This window comes from Thermobia domestica, chromosome 7 (assembly GCF_964235325.1).
Source record: "Thermobia domestica chromosome 7, izTheDome1.hap1.1, whole genome shotgun sequence".
Lineage (NCBI taxonomy): Eukaryota > Metazoa > Arthropoda > Insecta > Zygentoma > Lepismatidae > Thermobia > Thermobia domestica.
In genome coordinates this window covers 38,809,963-38,835,379 of record NC_137460.1, presented here as the reverse complement: position 1 = coordinate 38,835,379, position 25,417 = coordinate 38,809,963, and the positions used below count along the sequence as shown (strand labels likewise).

Here is a 25,417-nt window from a genome sequence, read left to right as displayed (position 1 = left end):
ATTTTAAATAATATAGCTATGACAGATTTTGTCGCCCCTCGAAACTTGGCGCCCCGTGTTGGATATGTGGTAGAATCGGCACTGGATGTAATGGGGCGTATACTCATATAAACAAAATAGTTTTAACATACAGTTATGAAAATTAATTAATAATGTTATTTAAAAAGTAGTTCACAGGATACCAAAACAACATGATACGTAATGAAATGCAGTTGAGTTCGTTCCTCTAGTCGCTGTCTTATCTTAGATTTTGGGGGAAATGTTATTATGGCAACACTGTAATTTCTACGGATGGCAACACTGAAAGGTTCATATTTTCTGTTGTGGAATAAAATTATCTATGATAGTGGCACGTTGCATTGCATTATCTCCTTTCACTTATGAAAAACAAGTAAAATAAAAATGGCAAAATTTTTGTATTATTTTTAGTATGTCATGCTCTTAACATAGCCATTCTACAAGATTTGGGGCATTTAGGTATAGCATCGTTTTGGAAGTCTAAAAATTACGGAAATAGAAAGTAGTTTATAACAAACTTAATATATAATATATCGTAAGTATCGTGATGCGGACAAATGGCCTCTATGCTTGCGTCCCCATTAAACCTTAATCAATCAATCAAGTATATGTAAATGAAAAAAAAAAAAATGTACTTACCCAGTCTGTTCTTCGGGTGAGAAGGGGCAACCATTTTGGGTGGGTGACGTTTCGCATTCTTCCTCTTGAACTGGACTTTCATAAATAAGTGTCTCCACCATCGACCCTTTAGAACTCCCGAACGACACTCTGTAAGGATAATGCATTATTTTTAGTTAATAAATTTACTAATAATACATTTGATTTTTAAACTGTATGACTAAACAAATTTATTCCTCAATTGCATTCAACACTTGAAGTTAGACTGAAAGAGAACCGAAACCACTTTTCCTTTCAGCACGAATACACACACAAATATATGGAAGAAAAGATTCTGCATTAACATAAAACACGCTATAGCTTGTGTGTCTTCCTGGATCCCAGTTTTGCTCTTGCGGTTCATGATCTATTGATCTACTTACAAACGGAAGGGGGAGAGCCATAAACGTAGCGAGATAGTCACGAACTCATGATACGTCTTATTGCGAATAACACCATAACTTTAAGTAAGAAATGAATTTCTCTTATGTGTATTAATATATATCAACGTTGTTATGTGTTAGTAAGTTATGATAGTTGTTTTACGTTATAGAGAATTTCGGGGATGAACGTGCACCAGGTATAATAATGCTTTTACATTTTGTCTTTTAAAACAACAACAACAACAAAAAAAAAACGATGTTCCCTTTCATCTGAATAGCTGCATGCTTAAAGCAGTTCGTTGAACTTAGAAGTATATTTCTAAATATTTCAATACAATACAATACAATACAATAATAATAATAATAATAATAATAATAATAATAATAATAATAATAATAATAATAATAATAATAATAATAATAATAATAATAATAATAATAATAAGTGGCTTATTTACATTTTGTTTCGGGGAGGGCTTTGCTAACTTTATTCCTGGAAATGTGAAAATTCTGCAAGATATTTCATTTACTTTAAAATAGAAAATAAAATTTCGGGGGCTTAAGCCTGGAAATCCCCTTAAATACGCTAATAATAATAATCACCAGTAAGTTTCTTTAGTTCGTATTTTTTAAATTAAGCTAGTGTTTACAACAAACTCCTCAATGAAATCACTTGTATACAAATAAATAATGTTCTCATTTTTATAGTATCTCCTATCAGGTGAGCATCCAGAAATTTTTGTTGGGAGGGATTAAGGATGCGCTCGGGACAAGGTTTGTGGCTGTCTCGTCTCGAAAATGTGCTGTAAAAGTGATGTCTCGACTCGAAAAATGTATATTTCTCTATTGAAAGAGCCGTTTTCTTTTTGAGTTTTACGTCTACCGGTTATGCCGGCTAGACTAAAGGAGACGGTGATGATAAATAATGAGTGAAATGGTGGAATGAAGAAAGTGGGCGGAAACGGGAGAACCTCGAGAAAACCCACGCACACGGTGTTTGTCCACCACAAAGTTCACTTGGCGGGGCTGGGATCGAACCCGGGACCCCACGCACCAGAGGTGAATGCTCTAACACTGAGCCACCGCGGCCCCTGAAAGAGCCGTGTCTCGACTCGAATTTTGTCAGGAAAATCCTGTCTCGACTCGTCTCGGATCCAAGCTTTGGGAGATGGTCCAATACTACAACCCACTACGTCTAGGCCCTATGTAGTATTTAATGGATATTATTCTGAACTCGAAAAGACGGCAAGTAATTGTAAAATACTTCCACCTACATTTTCAGAAAAAAAAAAGGTACAACTAGATTATTTTTATAAGAGAAAGAGTACAGATAAAGTGTAAGATAAAATGTTCATGCTACATCAATCATTTCCCTGTTAAACTTGTATGGTTTTATTTAGAAAGTGTATGTGTTAAGTTAGGAAGTTTTGGGGGGTTTGGACCCAGTGGACTCCCACCGTGGCTGTGCCTCTAACCCTTATCTTCTTCTTGGCCTACATAAAAGATTTCTTACCCCAAATGGATTTCCATCTACAGTGTCCTCAAAATGACTTTGTAATCGGAAAATAAGCGAACTACTCAATCAATTCCTACTACGAACAAAAGGACTATATCGCGCAGGGTACAATATATTGGAACGATTTAATATAATGTTTGACCATATATATAAGAGGTCCGTGGTCTTCTGGTCGAGTCTTTTAGTAATCAAGATGCTTACCGCTGAAAAGTAGTTCAGAACAATTTTGTAGAGCTGCTTCACTAGCGTCAACATAGGAACACTGTTGTGAGTTATTAGAACTCCGGACTTCTGCCGCCGAAGACCTCTTAGTATTAGATAGTACATAACACAAAACAAGTAGCATTGTCGCGTGTACACTACGTGAAGAAGTTTGGTTTATATGGCGTGATACTTTCTCAATAAATTTTGAAAGAGAAGGTAGTAGTATATTTTTATCACTTCCGGTTTTAGTAGAGAGATTAAACTGAAGACGAAATATATTATTAGGACGCCTAATAGATTGCAGAATAGCAATTCTCGCTATCTATAACAATTTTCACTCTATAGTGATCAAGGGTAAAACCGGAAGTGATTCATTTCTGCCGCTTCCGGTTTGAATAGAGGGACAAGAGAGAAGATGGTACCTATTCTTCGAATGCTAAATCGATAAAACAAAAAACACTTCTCACTATCTCTTATCGTTTTTGCTCTATGTAGATCAATATTGTAACCGAAAGTTGTAATGGAATTTTATCACTTCCGGTTTTATTAGGAAGTTAAGGATAAAGATTAAATGTATTCTTGGGATGCTTAATCGATTGTAGGACACCACTTCTCGTTAGTATCATTTTTGCGCTATGTCGGTCAACGGTAAAACCGGAAGTTGGTGATTTCTACCATTTCCGGTGATAGATCACCTCCATCAACGAACTCAATTTCTCACTCTTGACCCTCTCTACCTTCTGGCCAAAATTGATGGTGATGCATCAAGTAGTTCTTAAGAGTATTTTAAATCCCTGACGAACGGAAACACAGAGTAAGTGTATAATGAAGTTTTGGTAAACCAAATTCCTTAATAAACAACCACAGGTGGCAACAGTGACAGATTCATGAGTTTTTTTCTATTCTCCCATACCTGGTTTGTTGCAACAAAAGTAGCAGGCAAATTTATATTTTGGTAAGAGATTCGCTAACCAAGTCACATAAAAACTGTTGCACTATAACATCAGGAAATGGAGCTAATTTAAGCCCAAGCAGGAACTAAAACTAACCACTGGCATGACGGTTCTTATGGACTGAGCCGTTCGAACGCCATCTATTAGCGACTGGTTGAACTACGTCCTGTATCTAACACGCATATCACGAGCCATCACGTCTTTTATTTATGTAACTTCCCAATTTGCCTCACGACGAGTTGTGGACGCCAAAAAGTGGGAAGTGCCAGCCGGGAATCGTATCCGGGACCACGCAGACATGAGCCCAACCCTCTAACCACCGGATTATTGTGTCCCCACCTACCAGGAACTAATGGTGTTAAAAATATTCACATATTAATTGAATATTCGAATCTTAAGAGTACTAGCGATAACAACCGGCTTCTATTCCCTGTTCAGCGTAAGCTCTAAACTCCGATAAACAAAATATTTGTATCCTTCCGCTTGTCAAAAATACGATTGGCTAGTGATGTATCACTTCCAATCCCCACGAAGAAGAGCAAGTTATACACGTGTATTTGACAATACTGTCTCGTGTTGTCTAGATACTTAGGGCAGCAGCAGAAAAGAAAACGACTTGAATTTTTTTTTTTTTAAAGTTAACTGGTAAGCAATTGTTGCTTAGTGAGTAAAGGTTTCTCTTCTTGGTGTTTCACCACAACACTCGCGGAACTGGGATTCATGTGAGACATCTTTCAGGTTTAAAAGCAGAACACACCTCCACAGTTGAATTGGCGCCATAATTACTGCGCATGCTTAGTGTTTATTTCTATTGTTTCATTAAACATACTTGATTGCAGTATTATTAGATAATCCGTAATATAATTATGTAATTTATAATAATGTAGCAGTTTTATATGGAGCTTCATTGTAAAAGTGATAATCAAATTATATGAACTATTTTGCGGAGGACGACAAGCGTCGGTAGGTCAACAGGAAATCAGCGAGATTTATTTTCACGTGGCTTTGTTTATCGTAGTTTAGAGGTTAGGCCGAACAGGGTTTAGTTAGATGCAAAATCCTTGTGTAGGTGCAGGGCGCGTACATCCCAGGCAATCGACGTGTCTTTCTTATCCATCTTACTCGTCAGAAATTAATTATCTGTATGATATTCAGCGATATGTAGCTGCTCTCAACTTACACGTTGCTTAACTCCCTCCATTTACATGTGAGTTCGTCTATTTTTGATTCTCGAAAATTTCCTTCTTCAACGACAATCCTGTCTTGTCTCGTGGTCAACACTAATGATCAGCTCTGAACCTAAGACTCTGGAGAAGATATCGGCATATATTCCGAAGTTGGGCGTCCGCTTTCGCCACGTTTATTCACTGTTATCTCCTTTCCACACTTTCTGCAATTTGTTATTAGGTTCGTTAATCCGTACTGTTCACAAACTTTAAAAGATTTTCGTTATCAACGTATTACTTCATAAATGTTAAAACTGTTAGTTCATTGCCCTTGTACATTCGCCATGTTAATAACATAAATGCTCGTTTCTTTCCCACAATGCAACTGTTCAGTTACCTTGCGCCAAGTAGTTCCCTCCGCTCGCCGTATAGTACCATGTTTATAACCGCTTATATATAACAAATAAGCAGATTTTTTGAGACTCTTATATATTATCAAGCACACAAACGATCAAATTATCCATATCCTTCCTGTAAATTAAAAAAAAAAATTGCTGCAAACGGAGGCCCAACTTTGGAACTTAACCCAAGATATCCATCTTCACTGACGGGGCTATGTGCTGAACTATAATATGAACAACAGAGATGGCGCTAGACGGGGACAAGGAGGTCGAGCATTTCTCTGGTGGATATTGTTGCACCTCCTAAACAATATCTATTATAATCTAGTTCAAATAATATAAATCTATACTTTTCAGTATACAAAAGGTACCTGCTATACCGAAAGCTCTCTGGCTCTCCAAGAACTTAAAGCTGGCGCGATTACTAGTCAGGCAGGAATGCTTTAACATTCATAAGCCTCCATTACACGAGCAATCATAGCTGTTTCATAGACTAACAGTGGTCTCACTAATCAAATGAGTAGTGTTTGCTCCAGAAGTTTCTCTTGTTTTGTTAATTCTCTGTGACAAAAAAAAAAAAAAAAAAAAAAGTATGCCCTTTTTAGCATCAATCTCTATATACAAGTAGAGTTCTGAGTGATTGCCTAACTCAACTCCCAGGTCAAATCTCTTAAGTTAGAAACTTTATTTTTTTTACAGTTCATAGGCTCTTTAACATAAAGCACCAATAAGGAAGGATTTTTTGGATTTCCATGGGAAAGGAGGTTGACAATATATATATATTAAAATGGTAGGTTTGTATGTTTGTGATCAAGAATAGATGCTTGTGATCAAGAAAAGCTTATATGTTTGCAACCAATCTTTTCGACAGTGATTTCTCGGAAACCATAGGCTCTAGAAAGATGCCGTTTTCACTGGTCGATTTCAAAATTTGTGTAGATTGTTCAGTTCTAATTGAATATTTAAAAAAAAAAAAAAAAAAAAAAAAAAAAACATGACCGTTATTTCTTTATTATATTGTTTAGTGTTGAAAGTTTAAAAAAAAAAGCAACATACCCTGAGAGTTATATATTTCAACACCACACAGTTGTATACAAGGGTTGTATATCTCTCAGGCATTTCTTTCAAGGCCAAATGTTAATGAAAAATGAAGGATAAAAAATAAAAAAAAATGTCTAAGAAAAAATGTTGGAAATGCATTATTGTTTATACAGATTCGTTTTCAGTTACGTTAAGAGCTATCTGTAAAATGTTTAATAAACCTGGAAAATATGTTTTTTAAAAAATGAAGGATAACCATTTCTCCAGTCTAACATGTAAGATTAATTTTTATTGTTTGGAATGTTTCGCCCAATGAACACCATATATCAATGACGTTATAATTAATTGTGTGTATAATGTATGTGCTTATATTACACTCCATACTGCATGCAAGAAGATAGAAAACACTGATCACAGATGAATTAGAAATTCCAACCGGAAGTAAGGGCCGCGGTGGCTCAGTGGTAGAGCGTTCACCTCTGGTGCTTGGGGTCCCGGGTTCGATCCCAACTCCCGCCAAGTGAACTTTGTGGTGGACAAACACCGTGTACGTGGGTTTCATCGGGGTTCTCCCGTTTCCTCCCACTTTATTCATTCCACCATTTCATTCATTACTCATCATCACCGTCTCCTTTAGCCTAACCGGCATAACCGTGGGACGTAAAACTCAAAGATTTCATTTCATTTTTCCAACCGGAAGTAGGCTCCAATCTTACAAACAGTGGGGGATGAACAAATAATCGGAAAGATATTCCCTTTGTGGTACCCCTTGCCGCTTTTTATCAAGATATCTTTCACTTATGTCTGTAAAGAGACATGTACAGATGTCGTGAGGAATGACAAGGAGATTCATGTTCATATGTGAGTAATGCGCTGTGTAGAGAGCGCAGGTTCAGCTAGTTACTATAATAAAATATCCATATTTCTAAATCTCTAAAGGTTAGAGATATGAAATTTGGTTCATGAATTTCCCATTTAAAATAATTGGACACGTGTTTCAACATTTGTTGATATTTTTCCTAGAAAGAAAGAACATCTTTTAGAATTTTTTAGAAGTTCTATGATTCTTTATTTGTTGCCAAAGTGGCTTATTTAAATTTATTTACCTAACATTATTCCCATAATATTGCTGCAAAATTTGGGATAAAACTACAGTATATATGTGCCTGGAATTTATGCTGTACCATGGGTTCCGAGACACGAAAAGAACACGAAACCAAATCATGCGTCACACTATTTTGAGAATCCTGAAAAAAAAAAAAAAAAAAAAAAAAAATCAGGATCTATTTCGTTTTACTCTTCTTGCTTCTTATGCTTGGCTGGCATTATTTGTTTATGTGTGTGTCTGTATGTGTGCGAGTAAGTAAAGAGGTTAAGCGATTACGGAAAGGATTTATTTTTAGGGTAACAGATCTTCCAGACTGTCTGGAAAGAAAGAGAGAGAGGGAGGGGGTGCTGTTTCTTTTTAAAAAGACCTTACGTCATGTAGTAGGCTATATCTCTGTCTTCCCCTTATAGACTGTCCTACTTCTGAACACATTTGCTTGCTTTATATTCAATTTGAAGTTTATCGAACTTCCGAAGTAAAAGATGTTCGTGACAAGTGTTCAAGTGCTATACAGCCCATGGCGAACTATATTCGGCTAGTAAATCATGTATGTATACCAATGCGTATTGTGCAATCAGCTCAACCACTAATTTTGGCTTATTGGACGGAGTTCACTACTTCATTATTCAAATTTTCTTCGGGTTGTTTTGAGATAGAAAGCTTCCTCTTGGATACATGGTTAGTACGCAAGCCTTCGACATGGGAAAACCGGGTTTGATTTAAGGTGGGAGCTCCAGTATATTGAATTCTACTTTAAGCTGTAGATCTATGTCTCATATAGGCTCGGTGCTGAAAATGGACGTTGAACTCCAACCGCGAAACAACAGCCCATCAATTGTTCTTCAAGATAAAAAATTATGTCACCAAGGCCTTCACGTGGTTGGGGCAAGTAGGGTGGTTGAACCAGGGAATGATCCGTTTCATACGAGGAAAGATTTCGACTCTCCAGAAGAGGTAGTAAATATGCCATTTCTAATTCATCCTTGGGAATGTCTTATAAATTTATGGAGAAAATGGTAAGTCTGGGGCAGAATGGTAAAGTTATGGAGAATGGTAAATTTGAGGGAAGAATGGTAAGTTTGGAGGCAGAATGGTAAATTTATGGAGAAGAATGGTAAATTTGTGGAAAGAATGATAAATTTCTGGGAAGGACGTTAAATTTATGGAGAAGAATGGTAAGTTTCTGGGAAGAATGTCAAATTTATGAAGAAGAATGGTAAATTTGGGGACAGAATGGTAAATTTGTAGGAAGAATGGTAAATTTTTAGGAAGAATGGTAAATTTATGGAGGAGAATGATAAATTTGAGGGAGAATGGTAAATTTGTAGGGAGATTGGCAAATTTGGGGTAAAATGGTAAATTTGGGAAAGAATTATAAATTTGGGTTCAGAATGGTAAACTGAGGAGCAGAATAATAAATTTGAAGTCAAAATTTTAAATTTGATGGTTGCGCCCAAGTCCTTGAGAAAATTGATACCCCTGTGTATAGTTACCATTCGAACACACTATATTTATTAAAGCACGTTAAGAGTCTTCATCCCGGCGAAATTAAAATACCGCTAATTTTACATTAATTATGTGATATCTTCAAATAGATAAAAGTTAATCGAAATGTGGAACAAGAGCGCCCTAGACAATATCATTTTACATGAGAAACCGTTATCACGACTCACTTATCTGCTTTCGATTTCGAGCCATTTTGAAAATCGGCATTTATTTTCGCGTTTCTAAACAGCTGAAAACATATAGCCACTAGGTGACTTGTGATAACGGTACCTCACGCAAAATAATATTGTCTAGGGCGCTCTTCCTCCATATTTCAATTATCTTTTATCTATTTGAAGATATCACATAATTACTGTAAAATTAGCGGTATTTTAATTTCGCCGGGATGAAGACTCTTAAGAATGATTGATGGCAGACAAGTGGGAGACAGCCCCACTTCTTCTAGTTTTAATCAAGCTCTCTCTCTGATTTTATACCCACTTAATATAGCAGGAAAGATACTTTTTGATTGTAACTGTATACACGAACCAATGAAACTTAAAACTAAGTTACAAAGGAAGTGAGGTGATTTTTCCAGAGAAACTTGAGAAAGTGATTTTTACAAGAAAAAAAAAAAAAAAAGAAAGAAAGAAAAAGGAAACTAATTTCGTTTGGGTGAGTTGTCGGTCTAGTCAAGAAGAGTTGCTCTTCTACCTCCAAAGTTGAAATGCGTGAAATAAAGTTTAATGAGCCACTAGCTTAGAGAGAGCGAGTTTTCTTCCATAATGGTTGGGCAGATAGTACTAACGAGGAGCCGACAGAGAAAAAGAAACCCAGAAAAAGAAAACATAATGGGGGCGGGGGAAGAAAATTGGATGCTACATTATAATATAAACTTGCCTTTGAAGGTAAGCAACATTTCTTAATTGAGACCCAAACTACATTCAAACATTACATCATTTTGCTATGTCTTCTTATTAAGGTTTCACAAATGAGACTGGAACCGAAGGGGGGGAGGGGGATAATTTAGTCTTTTTAACCAAAATATTATAATTAATAATGCGCCAGAAAACATTGGTTACATAGTTATACAACACACAAAATATCTCTAATTGACAAAAATGAAAGGATGAACTGTCGTAATAGCAGGAGTCAAGTTCTTAAGTTAATGAATGCACCGTTCTTAATTGAAAATCCTTTATAGAGCAGTACTGCAATCTCAATGTACCTTATGATCTCATCTCTAATACATGTGTATGCTTGAAGGTGTATTTTTTATTCAGTAAAACTTACTGAAGATAAGTTTATCTTCTTTATTGGCATTTTTAATTGAATACGCTTATTTGCACTATGTTTATTAAAAACACGTTTCTTTTAACGTCGTATAACGTCTATAAGCAATAAAGATTGTGTTCAATTTAGTATATCAATAAAGTCGATAAACTTTATTTAATTAAATATCCTTATTTTTTACAATCTTTATTGAACACACTTTATTGAATGAGTACCAGTAATAAAGAATGTGTTCAAGTAAATAGATCAATAAAGTTGATTTAATTGTACACTCTTATTTGTACAATCTTTACTGAGCACACTTTCTTGAATGAGCACGAGTAATAAAGAATGCATTCAACTAAATCAACCAATAAACTTGATTTAATTGAACACTTTTATTTACACAATCTTTATTGAACATACTTTTTTTTTTAACGTCGTACATCGAGCACGAAAAATGAAGAATGTATTCAGCTAAATGTATCAACAAAGGTATCAATAAAGTTTATTGAATACCTTTATTTACATAATCTTTATTGAACGTCATACATCGAGCACAAGCAACCCAAGAAAAAAAAAATATTGAACTAAGTATATCAATAATGATTTAATTGAATACTCTTATTTACACGATTATTCATGATCACACTTTCTTGCTAAATGTTACATATAGGAAGTGTAAGCAATAACAAGTAGCAAGGTCATGTGTACACCACGTAAAAAGTTTGGTTTACATGAGTCATATTTCCTCAACATTGAAACCGAAAGTAGTAGTATATTTCTACCACTGCTGTGTTTAGGAGAGGGTTTAGAGTGGGTATTAATAGCTGCAAATAGCTTCTCGCTTTCTGTTACTGTTTTTACTCTATAGCGATCAACGTTAAAACTGCAAGTGTTTGATTTTTACGACTTCCAATTTGAATAGAGGGTTCAGAGCACCTATTCATAGATGCAAAAATTGATTTTTTTTAAAACAAAATGGTTCTTGCTATATCTTATCGATTTTGCTCTATGTAGATCAATATTAAAACCGGAACTTGTAGTGGATTTCTATCACTTCCGGTTTTAGTAAAGAGTTAAGAATGGATATTAAATATATTTTTTGTCGGACACTTAATCGATTGCAAGAAATCACTTCTCGTTGATCTATTACCGTTTTTGCTCTGTAGTGATCAATGTTAAAAAGCTGGAAATGGTTTATTTATACCACTTCCGGTTTGTATATCACTTCCATTAGCGAACTCGATTCCTCACTTTCATCCCTCTATATCCTGGGCTAAATTGATGCTGATTCGTCAAATAGTTCTTGAGTTTTTTTTTTTTTTAATCTCTCGGATGGACGGACGGAACTATGACTACAGACGATAAAAGAGTTTTGGTAAACGAAATCTTAAAAATGTGTTGAATGGATTAATAAAGAAGAACAAAGTGGTACAGATCATGATGGAAGAAAAACGAGAGAGATCTAGAGATCTCATTAAACTCGGATTGATTTCACAAAAGTCGATAGTGGAACAGACATATGTGATATTTCGATATTACGATCAATCGATCGATATTTTCAAATTTCAAAATAGTGGTATCAAAAATATTACTGATTAATATTTCGATATTCGATATACGAATACCATACTTTGATATATGATATTTCTATGTTTTAGATACTTCAACATTTTTGATATTTTCACATTCAATATTTTTGGTAAACGGATATGGGTGATATACATTTTCGATATATGGATATTTTGCGATATTTTAATATTTTCCGATATTTTGATGTCCGATATATCGGTATTCGATATTTTTGATATATATGTATATTGTCCGTTACTTTTTCGGTATTTTCAATACATGCATATGATTCGATATTTTGGGTAATCAACATTTTCAATGTATACATATTTTTCGATATTTCGGTATTCGATTTATCGATATTTTGATATATTGACCAAGATTCGATATTTTATAAATATCAATTTGCGATATCGAAATTGAAGCATCGCACAACTTCACAGATAGACAGACAAACACACTTGTTGAATCGAATGGTTCACTTTAGTTAAAACATCCGCTTCTTTTGAAGCTCTAGGATATTAAACTAAAAAGAAACAATTTCATTTGCGCTTACTTTGAACATTTTATTGAACACACACTTCATTGTAGGCAAAAGTGGAACTAATTGATATTCAAGTAGCAACTGTTCCCTCGACAAATTCTTGATCAATTTTGCATTTTCCACACTTTTTTTTTTCGCTAGAGAGAATCTGAATTTAATACAAGTAGGGGGAAACTTGAGTGCCAGAAGATTTAACAGAAGGGTACTTCTCCAACAAGAACATGCTTCTAAGCTCTCTTATTATGAGCAAAGTTGACAGTAATGGCCGTTTCTCGTGGCTTTTATTTCAAACTCTTCCCACAGGCATGGTAGCATTTCTTCCGACCATTCCAACTCGTACCAAGACCAAAAGCTTTTTCTCCTTGAGAGAGAGAAACACCGACAAAGTTGCGTAATAGAAATTCAAGATGCGTTTCTCCAGAACCAACAAGATCAATGCTAGTTTCCGCTGTTGCCAGGTCTCCCAGAAGGAAAAACACTACTTACGTAAATGTTTACTTTTACATTTGTTCCTAAGGTTTTTTTTTTCGGATTCTTTAACAAGAAAAGACTTAATTCTTGTTAAAACTAAACATAATATAGTGCAAGGAATATTCTTTTCAGTTATTTCATTAGCTTTTAAGACCAGTGTCGTTACCAGAGTGGGGTAAGATAGGGAAACGCTTGATTAATTGATTCAGTTTGTTTTACGAAGCTATAAAGAACGAGATATGCTATTTACGAGAGCTCTAAAGTCCAATAAGAATTGAGTCCAACACAGTTTTATAAATCAGAGATTTACAACCTCGCGAATCGATAGAAGACAGGCGTAAATATTGGGGACAATCAAAGAAGAAAAATGAAATGAAATCTTTAAGTTCCATGTCCCACTGTTATGTCGGTTAGGCTAAAGGAGACGGTGATGATGAAAAATGAATGAAATGGTGGAATGAAGAAAGTGGGAAGAAACGGGAGAACGCCGAGAAAACTCACGCACGCACGGTGTTAGTCCACCACGAAGTTCACTTAGTGCGAACTGGGATCGAACCAATGACCACATGCACCAGAGGTGAATACTCTACCATTGAACCACCACAACCCTGAGTGAAGTACAAAGTGCCACACTCCATTTGGATGTTTAATAATTCTAGTACTTATCATTGAAATAATGAATACGAAAATTACACATTTTAGAGCCACAAGTACATTTTACTTTAGGGTTAGAAGTTTTAGTATCACACAACTACCGTACTTAATCTATTTTCTCTGAAAATTCATTTTTTATGGATTCAATAATGCGCTATTTGCTTCTGTTTATGTCCCAAAATTATTTGAGAAAAAATTGTAGTATTCTGAAGAAAGTGGTACGAACAAAATGGAAGGGGAACGAGAGAGATTTCATTAAAGTAGGATAGATTTCACTCAAATCGATAGTGAAACACATGTAGGCCTGAGGGATATTTCGATATATCGATTAATCGATCGATATTTTAAAGTTTCCAAACATTTATATCAAAAAATATTACTAATTGATATTTCTATTTTCGATGTTTCAATACTTTGATATCTGCTATTTTGACGTTCAATATTTTAGGGATCCAAAGTTGAAACTGCAACACATAGAGCACCTGTATTTCGTGTTAATTGCACAGACATTAGAATAAATTGTGTCATATAAATACGTAGTTAAAAAAGTCACCAACAAATTCAAAGCTTTTTTCCACAGATCAAAATATTCTTTAACCACAGATAATATATACTGATTTAATGACTCTCAGTCTGGACTTGAGAGTTGCATCAAGAGAGATAGATCTTCACGCGATGATACAACACCAAAGTTGACCATCCGCTAATGTGAGGCGGTAAAATAATAATTTCTTGGACCGACACGGGTCTGCGAACTATCAGTTGGAAACAGGGGTAAAAGTGAAAAGGAACGCGAGAGGAGGCCGTTCCCTCACTTCCAGAAAATATCTATAGCATCTCATCACTTAAAAAAAAAAAAAAAAAAAAAAAAAAAAAAAAAAAAAAAAAAAAAACGGGGGACGGTGTATCGTCATGCGTCCCCCTACCTTTTCAGATCCACTTTTACCCTTGGTTGGAAACAACCATAGACCATTATACAAAATGTATTCGTATAGAATAGAACTTCCCCCACCACCATATTCCCGCCTTCAAGAGAGTTGGTTTCGGTTGACAGCGTGGAGGCGCATTTCCTTAAAAATATTTTGACATAGCTCTTTGCAGCATAGTGATGCACTTTTGCGTCACAATTTTATAGGATGACTCTGCAGGGTGATGCAAATTTTGCATCACTCTGGTATACGTTCTGCTGGTTTTTTCAGTGATTCATTTAGTCGAGGTAGTTTAGGTGATTTTACTTAGATGTCACGTCAACATGTCTTCCCGCATTCGTCACATAACCACGGATTTGGCTTCTGTCCAGAAATTCATCAGTTAATATTATCAAGAAAATATTTTTTCTCGTGCAATGTAGGGGTATAGAATAAGTATTTCTCTGTGTCGCAAAGAGATAGAAAATAAATGCCATTATGTTCCATGACCGATATAGCATAAAACTCAAAACAAATCATAGAAAAAAAAATACATAGTTGGTCACTTTGTATCGTAGTTACGTTTCCGAATTCGGTCATATTACTATGAAAGTAGTAGTATATAGCACAATTAACATAAAGTAAATCGGACAACTAAACCAGTAACGATGGGACTGGGTGGCAACTTCCTTTTTCCTGTGGTCTCAAAGATGTTATGATAAACTGGAGATAAAGAGCTAGAATAGGAGTATATTTATTAGAATTATGGATATGACATATCCAAGAATTGTGTAATTATGGTTTTATCATATCTACAGGTAGGCCTACACTTGTACACTTCAATTAATGTTACTCTAATGCAAAAGACCACTGGCATATGCAAAAAGGTTTCGGGGTTTAACCCCTCTCCCTCTTAAGCAAGATATTAGGTAAAAAATAAATATTTACTATACTAAAATATATAGCGGAGTTATTTTATTTCGAAGTCCAAGGGGCAGGGACGCACCTACGGGGCAAAGGACTCCACTGGGTTCAAACCAAGGGTGATGATCCTGGGAGGGCCTAGGGAGCCCGGGCCCCCCAAAGCTCATGTAGGCCCCCTATTTTAATTCTGAATATACAATATTTGGCATAATTTGAGTGCAATTTGTCTTAAAATCTTCATATATATATATATACCTTCTGCATCTGAATACCCCCCCCCCCCAAATTTACAGAGAAATCGGCGCCCTTGGTTCAAGCTCCTCAAAATTTTGTAACTCGACTAACATTTGTAGACTTTCTTAACAGATTTATACTTGTTTAACAAAGAAATGACTGATGTAGCCTAAAGGTTTGATTTTACTCCCACTCTTTCTTTTCTTATAAAAATAATCTAGTTCTGTAATTTTGTCTAAAAGCGTAGGTGGCAGTACAGATGCGCACGAGACAAGATTTGTGGCTGTCTTGTCTCGAAAATGTGCTATAAAAGTGATGTTTCGACTCGAAAAATGTATATTTCTCTATTGGAAGAGCTGTGTCTCGACTTGAATTTTGTCAGGAAAATCCTGTCTCGACTCTTCTCGTGCGCATCTCTAGGTGGCAGTAACTAACAATTACTTATCGTCTTTTTGGTTGCAGAATAAAACATGATCAATATTACATAGACATATTGGACCTCCCGAAAAAAAATTGCATCCCCCCAGTAAATATTTCTGGATGTGCGTCTATCAAGGAGACACGAAAAAAGTTCAAATTATTATTCAAAATTCGAACCAAAACTACTTTCCTACATCAAAATAATAATAATAATAAATAATAATAACAATAATAATAATAATAATAATAATAATAATAATAATAATGTGCAGTAGACATTATCTTTAAGGTAAAATGTTTGTGTGATACTATATCGCAAACGAAGAAATGACATTAATTGCACATATTTTAAGCATCGCACATGTGATAGAAAGCACACTTAAGTAAAGTACCACGTACACTAAATTTATTACACAAAATCACACACGCGAGTAATAACCTTAATTATCTGTTTTCACATGAGTAACTTCCAGATCTTCGTTTGTTTTTACGCGATCATCAAAATCTTCATTTCATTTATTGCGCGAAACACGTCATTAATAACATTTGGAAATGAAATGAACTATTTGAGTTTAATATCCCATAGTTATGCCCTTTAATCTAAAGGGAGACAATGTTTGCGTAGGATACAAACCCAATTAATGGTCCAGATCCCATTTGAAATTTACGTCCTACCTCAAATAGCATCAATGCTCAAAAACCGACGCTAAATTCAAAAGTAACTCAATTTCACTGAAAGCTGTGTTTTGTAAAATTCCAATATTTGGTTCACAACTTTTGCGAAAGTATAATACGTATCATAGAAAGAAGACGAAGAAGGAATAGTGTACGTGAAGAGAAATTTAATCAATTCCTTAAGATTTAGTTTTGTCCATTTTAATAACTAAGAGAGCTTAATCGTAGCTAAGCGATCAGCGTACGTGCCTTTGGCCTGGGAGATCCGGGTCGATTCCCTGCGGGAGTTCATGTAGTTCGTATTCCACGTTAATCAGAGGTCCACGTTTCATATAGGCTCGCTGCTGACAGGAGCGCTAAACTCAAAATCCAATCCAATCCAATTAGAGCCATAACTTGGATTTTTTCTGGGGAGGGGGGGGAGGGCAAGCATTAATACGCTTATTTGGGTCCCCAAGAAAAGTTTTTTTTTTTTTAATTCTTGGGCCCCCTCTTTCCATTTTTCTCTTACACTTTATGGGCTCCCGGAGCCTGTGGGCTCTCCTGCACTGCAAGGTCTACGGGGCCGTTAGTTCCGTCCCTGGGTCCGTTCCATACATAACAAATTAATTAGGGGGACAATATTGATAAATATCAAAGCCATACGTTTAAATATTATTTCTAGGGCCCCTAATAGTAGACTTTTTTTTTTTTTTTTTTTACCGAAATGGGCCAACTAGTCATTTTTGTTTTATTGACCTTTGGTGTGCTGTTTTGTTGATGTAATGTATTGAACCTGTTTGATGCTTCATTTATAATTTTACATTCGTATCGTATATGAAGTAAGAAAATTTTGTCTTAAAATGGCCCCCCTCGAACGGCGGTGAGCTTCCCTGGAGGGGCAGTTGCTTCACCCCCACAAGTTACGGCCCTGAATCCATTAACCAAGTGAATTCTTTCTTTTCCTTTAGAAATTTATTACGTATTGTGAAGAAACAATAGCTGTTTCAATTTAGAATTATTTCCAAACTAATTTCATTATTTTTTAAAAAAGAAAATGGCTATTCATAGATGAAAAAAGAAAAGATACTTTATGCACATACTGAGCGTTGCAAATTACGCAAACATTAATTTCATTTTTACTTACGAGGGTATGAACCATAAGTATCTACATATTTAAAGGGAAAATACAGCAGGTGTGGAGAAAGCAATTAAGAGCTTAAATAATCTCTTCTTACGTTAGTAGTTTAGTTTGGTAATTAACCACAGAAGATCGGAAACTGGAGGGGGAAAGGACATTTTCCCCCTCTCATGTCCCTGAAGTTTCATTTATCTAAGTTATTAATTTTTTTAAGTAGCAACTATTAAAAATTGGTTATTGTCAAAAGTAATTGACTAATTAATTTTAAAAAAGATTCAATTATTAATAACGTAAATTGAATGAATATCGATAATACTTTCAGTCCATTGATTTATATATAGAATTATTTTCTGTTTCCTTTCAAACAAATTTGAATTTTAATTATTTGATTTTACTTATTTCTTTTTTAACTATAGTTAAATATGTCTTCCTGTTTTCGAAATATATTAGCATTATATATCTATTTTAATATTATTTAATTATTAAAATTATAAAATCAATGGGTTAAAAAAAAAGATGGCAAAGGGATTGGCGTAACTAGAATATTTTGCTAGAGGGGAGTGGGCCTCTTTACATCTGAGAATTGAAAGTACATTTTAGAAGGTTTTGTCATAATGTTGTTTATCTCATTTTTAGGTATATATATTCTGAATAGTATTGGCCACGAGACAAGATTTAAGACTGTCTTCGTCGCGAAGAGGTGTTAAAAATACTGACACGTCTTGAAAAGTTTATAACTGTTTCAGTTGAAAAAGGTTCTATCTTGTCACTATGTTTTCGTCACAAAAAGCGTCTCGCATTTTAAATATATATAAAAGACGGGGTAAGTTCCAAAGTTGGGCGTCCATTTCCAGCAAAATTTTTAAAATTTACAGGAAAGATATGGATAATTTGTTTAACGCATTATTGTCATTCAATAAATAAATAAATAAAAAAAACGCGGGATCAACGTTATTTTAAGGAGACCTGGCTCCCCCTGATCACAAGGGTGCAAACATCCGAGTTTTAGGACGCAGGTTGCACTACATGAGACTATTTGTTGGGCATAATAGTTCATTGAAAATAGTACGTATAATCAAACTGGAAAATGACAAATTTGGTGAAGAGAATGACGTGCTGGTGTAGTTTTAGCGCACTACATTTTGGAAGATTTACAGGTAAAATTCAATACTTTGCATGAAAAGACATGTTTATAAGGTACATATTTCCACAGGCGATATATTTCTGCACGGTCTACAGAACCTGTATTTTATGTTTACAAGTGGAACGTTACTGGTATGAAACCATGACAGGTGCTATTGACACTAGTATTATTGTTAAAACCCATTTCTTTTCACTACCCTCGCTTAAGCACATACTCACTATAGTTGACACACTTACTCTCTTCGATTGCATCTTTGATGACGCGCCAGCTCCGCCTTACCCTGATTCGATTAGTTGTGTTTTCTAATAGCCACCTAGCACAGGGTGGTTTGTGTTTTTTGCACTCCAGCTTTTATGTCACACATTCGGAAGCCGTATTTATACGCAAATCATAAAAGAATTGTAAAATTTCAACGATTATTTCTGATGGCTCCCTTGAGTTTTATCTATGCCAAGTGAGATATTTTCAGTCGTCCAGGGAAACCAAGGAAATCAATGAAACAACTATAAGTTTTCAACAATTCTTTCTAGTGGTGTGCCAAAAGTAACCCAGTACGGAGAAAGGTATATTTGAAGGGAATAGCACATTTAAAGAGGAAAAGTTAGTCTGGGTGAGAATGGTAAATTTGAGGGTTGCACCCAAGCCCTCGTGGGGAATAAGCACCCCTACCAGATCTCTCACTTTAGTTGCGCTCATAGGCGCAAGTGTTCAATACCATTAACAACTATATTTAATCCTATATATAGGCTATAGATAGAGTCTTCCAAAATCCCTTGTTAGTTGTTATACAAGTTCTTCTCAGAGGGAATGAGCGAAGCATTAAACAAAGGCTTAAGTGTCCTTCACCTTCTTCTTTATGTTGTTGCAAAGTGTCCTCGAAAGACATTTTAGGGTGATCTTCACCATTCCCAATGACCTTCTAAAAAGTCCATGAAAAAAAAGTGAGAGACACATAAAATCCAACAGAAAAATCAATAATTAATTATCTACACTTTTGTCTTCTTTTCTTTTCACCTCTTGCTAATGGCAACAGGCAGTCTTTGATTGAAAATGGCGTCTTTTTTAATGCTCTTGACCTAATTACAAGCTATTCTGACGTTGAAATTTACTCAATATCTTCTCCAAACTGAAATATGAGAACGAAGAGTTAACGAAATCTACTGCTTTATCAGTTCTTGGTAGAGATTCAAGTTTCCGAATTGATTTCAATAAAAATGAGGGAATTGGGTCATTATACTATACAGAGAGGTACAAGGAAATCAGTTATTTTCAATAATACGCTCGTTGCTACAGGATGTCCCATAAACTAATACTGCCACTAAAACTTGGTACTCAAACTCTCTGTTTTAAATGATGTGTCATAACGTCATGTAGATTTTAATAATTCGGTATTCTCGGAATTCTTATCGGAAGACTTAAACTTGCAGACTGTATTTAGTGCTTGGAAGTTATAGACGATGCCATATATTTGCTACGAAATTGGAACATAAAATGTAGTGAGTTTTAGGGCAAGGGAGTCCAGGGAAAAGAGGTTGAGGCGGATCACTCACATATATACAGTAACATTATTATTTTTTCTGTTAAAAAAAAAAAAAGAGGGAAAAAGTTGTAGAACATTGTTCTCTAATACTTGTACAAATAATTCGCTAGTACTAGAGAATCCAGTGCGATAACCGGTTTGCTCTTTTTCTTTCCTATTGAATTGATTTTCTTTAATTCTTGAAAACATTTTCCCCTTCAGAATAGAGTTATTAAATGCTTTCTCCATGTTATAATGGAAAAAGACGATGAAATACTGTAATTTCTTCATCAAAGTTAATTTTCTTAAGAGTCTTCATCCCGGCAAAATTAAAATACCGCTAATTTTACAGTAATTATGTGATATCTTCAAATAGATAAAAGATAATTGAAATATGGAACAAGAGCGCCCTAGACAATATTATTTTGCGTGAGGTACCGTTATCACAAGTCACCTAGTGGCTTTCCGTTTTCAGCTGTTTAGAAACGCGAAAATAAATGCCGATTTTCAAAATGGCTCGAAATCGAAAGCAGATAAGTGAGTCGTAATAACGGTTTTTCATGTAAAATAATATTGTCTAGGGCGCTCTTGTTCCACATTTCGATTATCTTTTATCTATTTGAAGATATCACATAATTACTGTAAAATTAGCGGTATTTTAATTTCGCCGGGATGAAGACTCTTAGGGCCCAAGGGACTAAGGATCATGCCACTAGTGCCTACAATTGGATAAATTTCTAATTACGTATTTTACACTACTTTCAAAATGCTGCAACCAATGTAACTCTTTTAAACATGTTTGTTCATGGGGTCAGGGTCACGAGTAAAATCTTTCAGTTTAACGTCCCCCGTATAATGCCCTTTAGGCTGAAGGAAACGGGTGATTAAGGCAAGTGAATGATGATGGAAGAATTGATAGAGTGAAATTGTGGAAGGAAATGGGAGTACCCCGAGAAAATCCACGGACACGATGTTGTCCACCACAATCTTATTTAGTCGGGGATTGAACCAGAGACCCCATGCGCCAGAGGTAAGCGCTCTACTACGGAGCCATCAAGTCCTCTAAGGTTCATGAGAAAAATGATCTCAAGTTTGGAATATAAACAAATATTTCCAACTTTAAGGTAATTTTTCACTTGACTCATGAATGGATGTGTTTGAGAATAGTTCCGTTGGATTGAGCATCTTCAAATTAGTATAAAAATCGAAATTGCAAATGAATTGAAGCGTGGACACTGTTACTATTGGCATAAGTGGTGTCTCAAAGACTCCCAACAGATATGTTGAAAAATAGTTTAATCGGATTCAGGATCTTCAAATTAGTATAAAAAGCCCAAATGGAAATTTATTCAAGGTGGGTACTTTTTACTAGTTGCATGGTCGTTAATTCTTTCCCAGACAAAAACCAAATATCGTGGGGAAAAAAAGACAACTTCGTTTTTTAAAGCGTTTTCCTTGAAGCTGTTGCATCTCTAGATAATAATATATCTTCGATGTATAACCACCACATACGAAACTTTACCCTTAAAAATGTCCAATTGAACATTGCGCCTGTTTGAACGCAGCCTTAGCTTCTGAGATAGAAAAGAACATCTCCGTACTTCAGAAGATGATATGACGAGACTCTGGTGGCCTACTTAGAGAGAAATACAGACGACCCCCACAAAGCTACTAAATCAACGAACGTCAAGAAATGTATACAGCTCATTCTTATCTGTTAGGAGTGCCTCGATGACGTCATCTCTGCGACCTCCAGAACGACATATGAAGGATGGAATTCTCTCTCTCTGTTCCTTTCCAAGTCAAATCCCGCTGGTTTATCATAGAAATGTTCGTAAATAATAGGTTCCAGCTAAATGCAACGACAGTAAGGCAGCATAAATTCTATTTTTTCCCTCCCTTACCAAGAGATCATTAAATAGGTCATAAAATTTGTTCTACTAGATAGCGCTAGCACTTAGAAAGATGAAAGAAAAACAAAGTGACCGTGCCGTACCGTTTAATCAGAATAATCAATTATCCACGAATTATTGGACCATTTTTTCCTATGCATGTAATTTAACACTATATTTCTTCTGCGCAGTCAGATTTTGCTTTCTTTCTTTCTTCTATTTTTACAAGTTTTTACAATAAAAAAGAAGTGACTTTCTTTAACAAACGAAGGTGCTACCGCCAACAATTTGTATACAGGGTATTACAAAAATGTCAGATTTCTCGCATCAAAAAAAAAAAAAAAAAAAAGTTCATATGGACCTATCCTTAAAAGTGGATAGTTTTGGAGTTATAGGGTGCCGAAAAAGTGAAACAATTGAACTTTATAAGTTCATAGCTCCACTACTATGGAACTTATCGTAGTCGGGTCAAGACATCACTGAGGAACTGGTATGTGAACTGTTCATATATCCATGTTTAAGAATGCTCCAGTAATTGCACACCAATTTTTTAGAGAAGTGGGTGGAGAATGATCACGTACTTCCAAACAGCCTTTTTAAAACTGACTATGCATGTACTGAAAGATAGATATTATTAAACTAGTTTCTCAGAGACGTTTTGACCCGACTACGATCGGTCCTCTAATAGTGGAACTATGGACCTTTAAAGTTCATTTTTTTCCCGCGTTTTCGGCACCCTGTAACTACAAAACTATGCACTTCCGACCACAGGTCCATATGAACTTTTTTTCTTATTTTGAGGTGAGGAATCTGTTCGCAAAATACTATGACAAATATTTTGTTTCGCAAAATACTATGACAAATATTTTGTAACACCCTGTATATTCATGACTTACAATGTTAGGACATTGATTTATGATAGTAAGATTATACCTAAACACAGTGATGATTTTATAAGGTTTCCCAATGGGAAGAGTTAGGATAAACGGCAGGGACGGAACCAGGATGCACTTGTGTGGAAGGCGTTGGTTTGTAATACTGCTACTTAGAGCTACTTTTAAGAGCTCCAAACTCTGGGATGGGTTTTATTTATATATATAATAAGAAAGTTCCCCCTTCGAAGGGGTACGATCGCCCCGATTGCCCCCTCCCTGGATCCGCCCCTGATAAGCGGAAGGTGAAAGTAATACTTCAAAACTACTTGCACAAATTAATGCTATCTTTTGCTCTTGTAATAAGTCATACTACGAATAATGAACTAAAAAATATAATCCTACTTCAGTTCTTCCTTGTAATATAGAAATCATATTAAATTTAAGACGAAAATTGAACTTTGGTGGTCGGGAGATAGTGAAGAAGTTAATTTCGTGCTGCAGTGGATTACCGTCCCACGTAGTGTTATAAATCAAGCCCTCTTCCCCTCCAACAGTTAATCTTCTGTTAGATTGCCAAGGAGACTGAGGAGGAACAAGTGAAGAACCTAGAAAACAAATGACTCTCGAGTTCCGTTAACACCCTCCACTTCCGCCACACGATTGCACTTTTGCGGTTCTCAATATTACCCTGTTCTAACTTAAGGAATAGGCAAAAGGGCTAGTTTTTTTTCCCTCCCCGTTCTTTTAATATCATAATATATTCACGTTGATTATAATCCTAATTGCGATATTCCTTTCTTTATTATCATTTTGTAATACTGCAAGAAAATAAATGGATACAAGGTTGTTATAATGGTTTAAGGTAAGATTTACGAACACCAGTTAGTAGAACAAATTTTCATCATAATTTGATGGATGTTAAGAAAAGTGTAACGCGATTTTGGATGCAAAGACCAGGCGCACACACAGACATTTTTGTTAGGAGGGATCCAATGTATGGAAGGTGTCCAATGACACTATGTTTGTGTAGTATGGAACGGGTGTTATTCTATTTCTGCTTTATCCTCGTAACTTAAGAGGCCTTATCACTGCGAAATTAAAATACCGCTAATTTTACAGTAATTATGTGATATCTTCAAATAGATAAAAGATAATCGAAATGTGGAACAAGAGCGCCCTAGACAATATTATTGTGCATGAGATACCGTTATCACGAGTCACCTAGTAGTTTTCTGTTTAAAGCCATTTAGAAACGCGAAAATAAATGCCGGGTTTCTAAATGGCTTGAGATCGAAAGTAGATAAGTGAGTGGTGATAACGGTATCTCATGTAAAATAATATTGTCTAGGGAGGTCTTGTTCCACTTTTTGATTATCTTTTATCTATTTGAAGATATCACAGAATTACTGTAAAATTAGGGGTATTTTAATTTCGCAGTGATAAGGCCTCTTTCGAATTTTCAACATTAACTTCGAAATTCGAAAAAGAAATTAAGTTGATTTTCTGGCCAAAGTTATCTTTGGATTTGGGGTACCTGTGGTATAAATATGACAACAATCCGTGTAAGGGCACTTTTTCACCGCCTTATCCGGCTATACCCTTTGGGTATGAAGAACCAGCGATCTTCGGCAAGTGTTTTCAGGTTTTGGCTTACCAAAAAGTGGTCAACCCTAAACATGCCACCAGATGAAGTATACTGAAACTAACACTGAGGTATGCTTTCATGAAGTTCTTCATTATGACACTAGGAAGACGATTGTTAATGAGGTATAGACTTGGGTTGCAACAACTCCCGATTTTGGAGAAAATGACTCGCATCCCAACGTGGCTTCCATATTTTTTGATGAAATTATTATTATTATTATTATTATTATTACTGTAATTATTAGAGGGGGCCGTTGTAGCTCAGTAGCAGAGCATTCACCTCTAGTAAGCGGGGTTCTTGGTTTGATCCCAGCTCTCACCAAGCGAACTTTGTGGTGGACAAACACTGTGTGCGTAGGTTTTCTTGGGGTTCTCCCGTTTCCTTCCACTTTCTTCATTCCATCATTTCATTCATTTCTCATTATCATCGTCTTTTTTTAGCCTAGCCGGCAAAACTCGTGGGGCGTAAAACTTAAACATTTCATTTCATTTACTGTTATTATTAGAAATTAGTTTTGACGTTATTATGCAGGGCATGAAAATGATGGAACCTGACAACAACGGCAAGCGAGGCAGGTAGCAATGTGGCTGGCAACAAAAAGTCTAAGAAAGTC

The 25,417-nt window shown here is 35.5% G+C and overlaps 1 protein-coding gene across 1 annotated transcript in view; it reads right to left on the bottom strand.

Annotated features, from left to right (window-relative positions):
* LOC145690015 (uncharacterized) overlaps nucleotides 1-25,417 on the bottom strand; it is a 486,481-nt gene that overhangs the window by 313,636 nt on the left and 147,428 nt on the right. Inside the window, exon 2 of the mRNA XM_081764495.1 lies at nucleotides 658-786. Within this exon, the coding sequence (XP_081620621.1) occupies nucleotides 658-786 (129 nt within the window). The remainder of the gene's footprint in view (nucleotides 1-657; nucleotides 787-25,417) is intronic.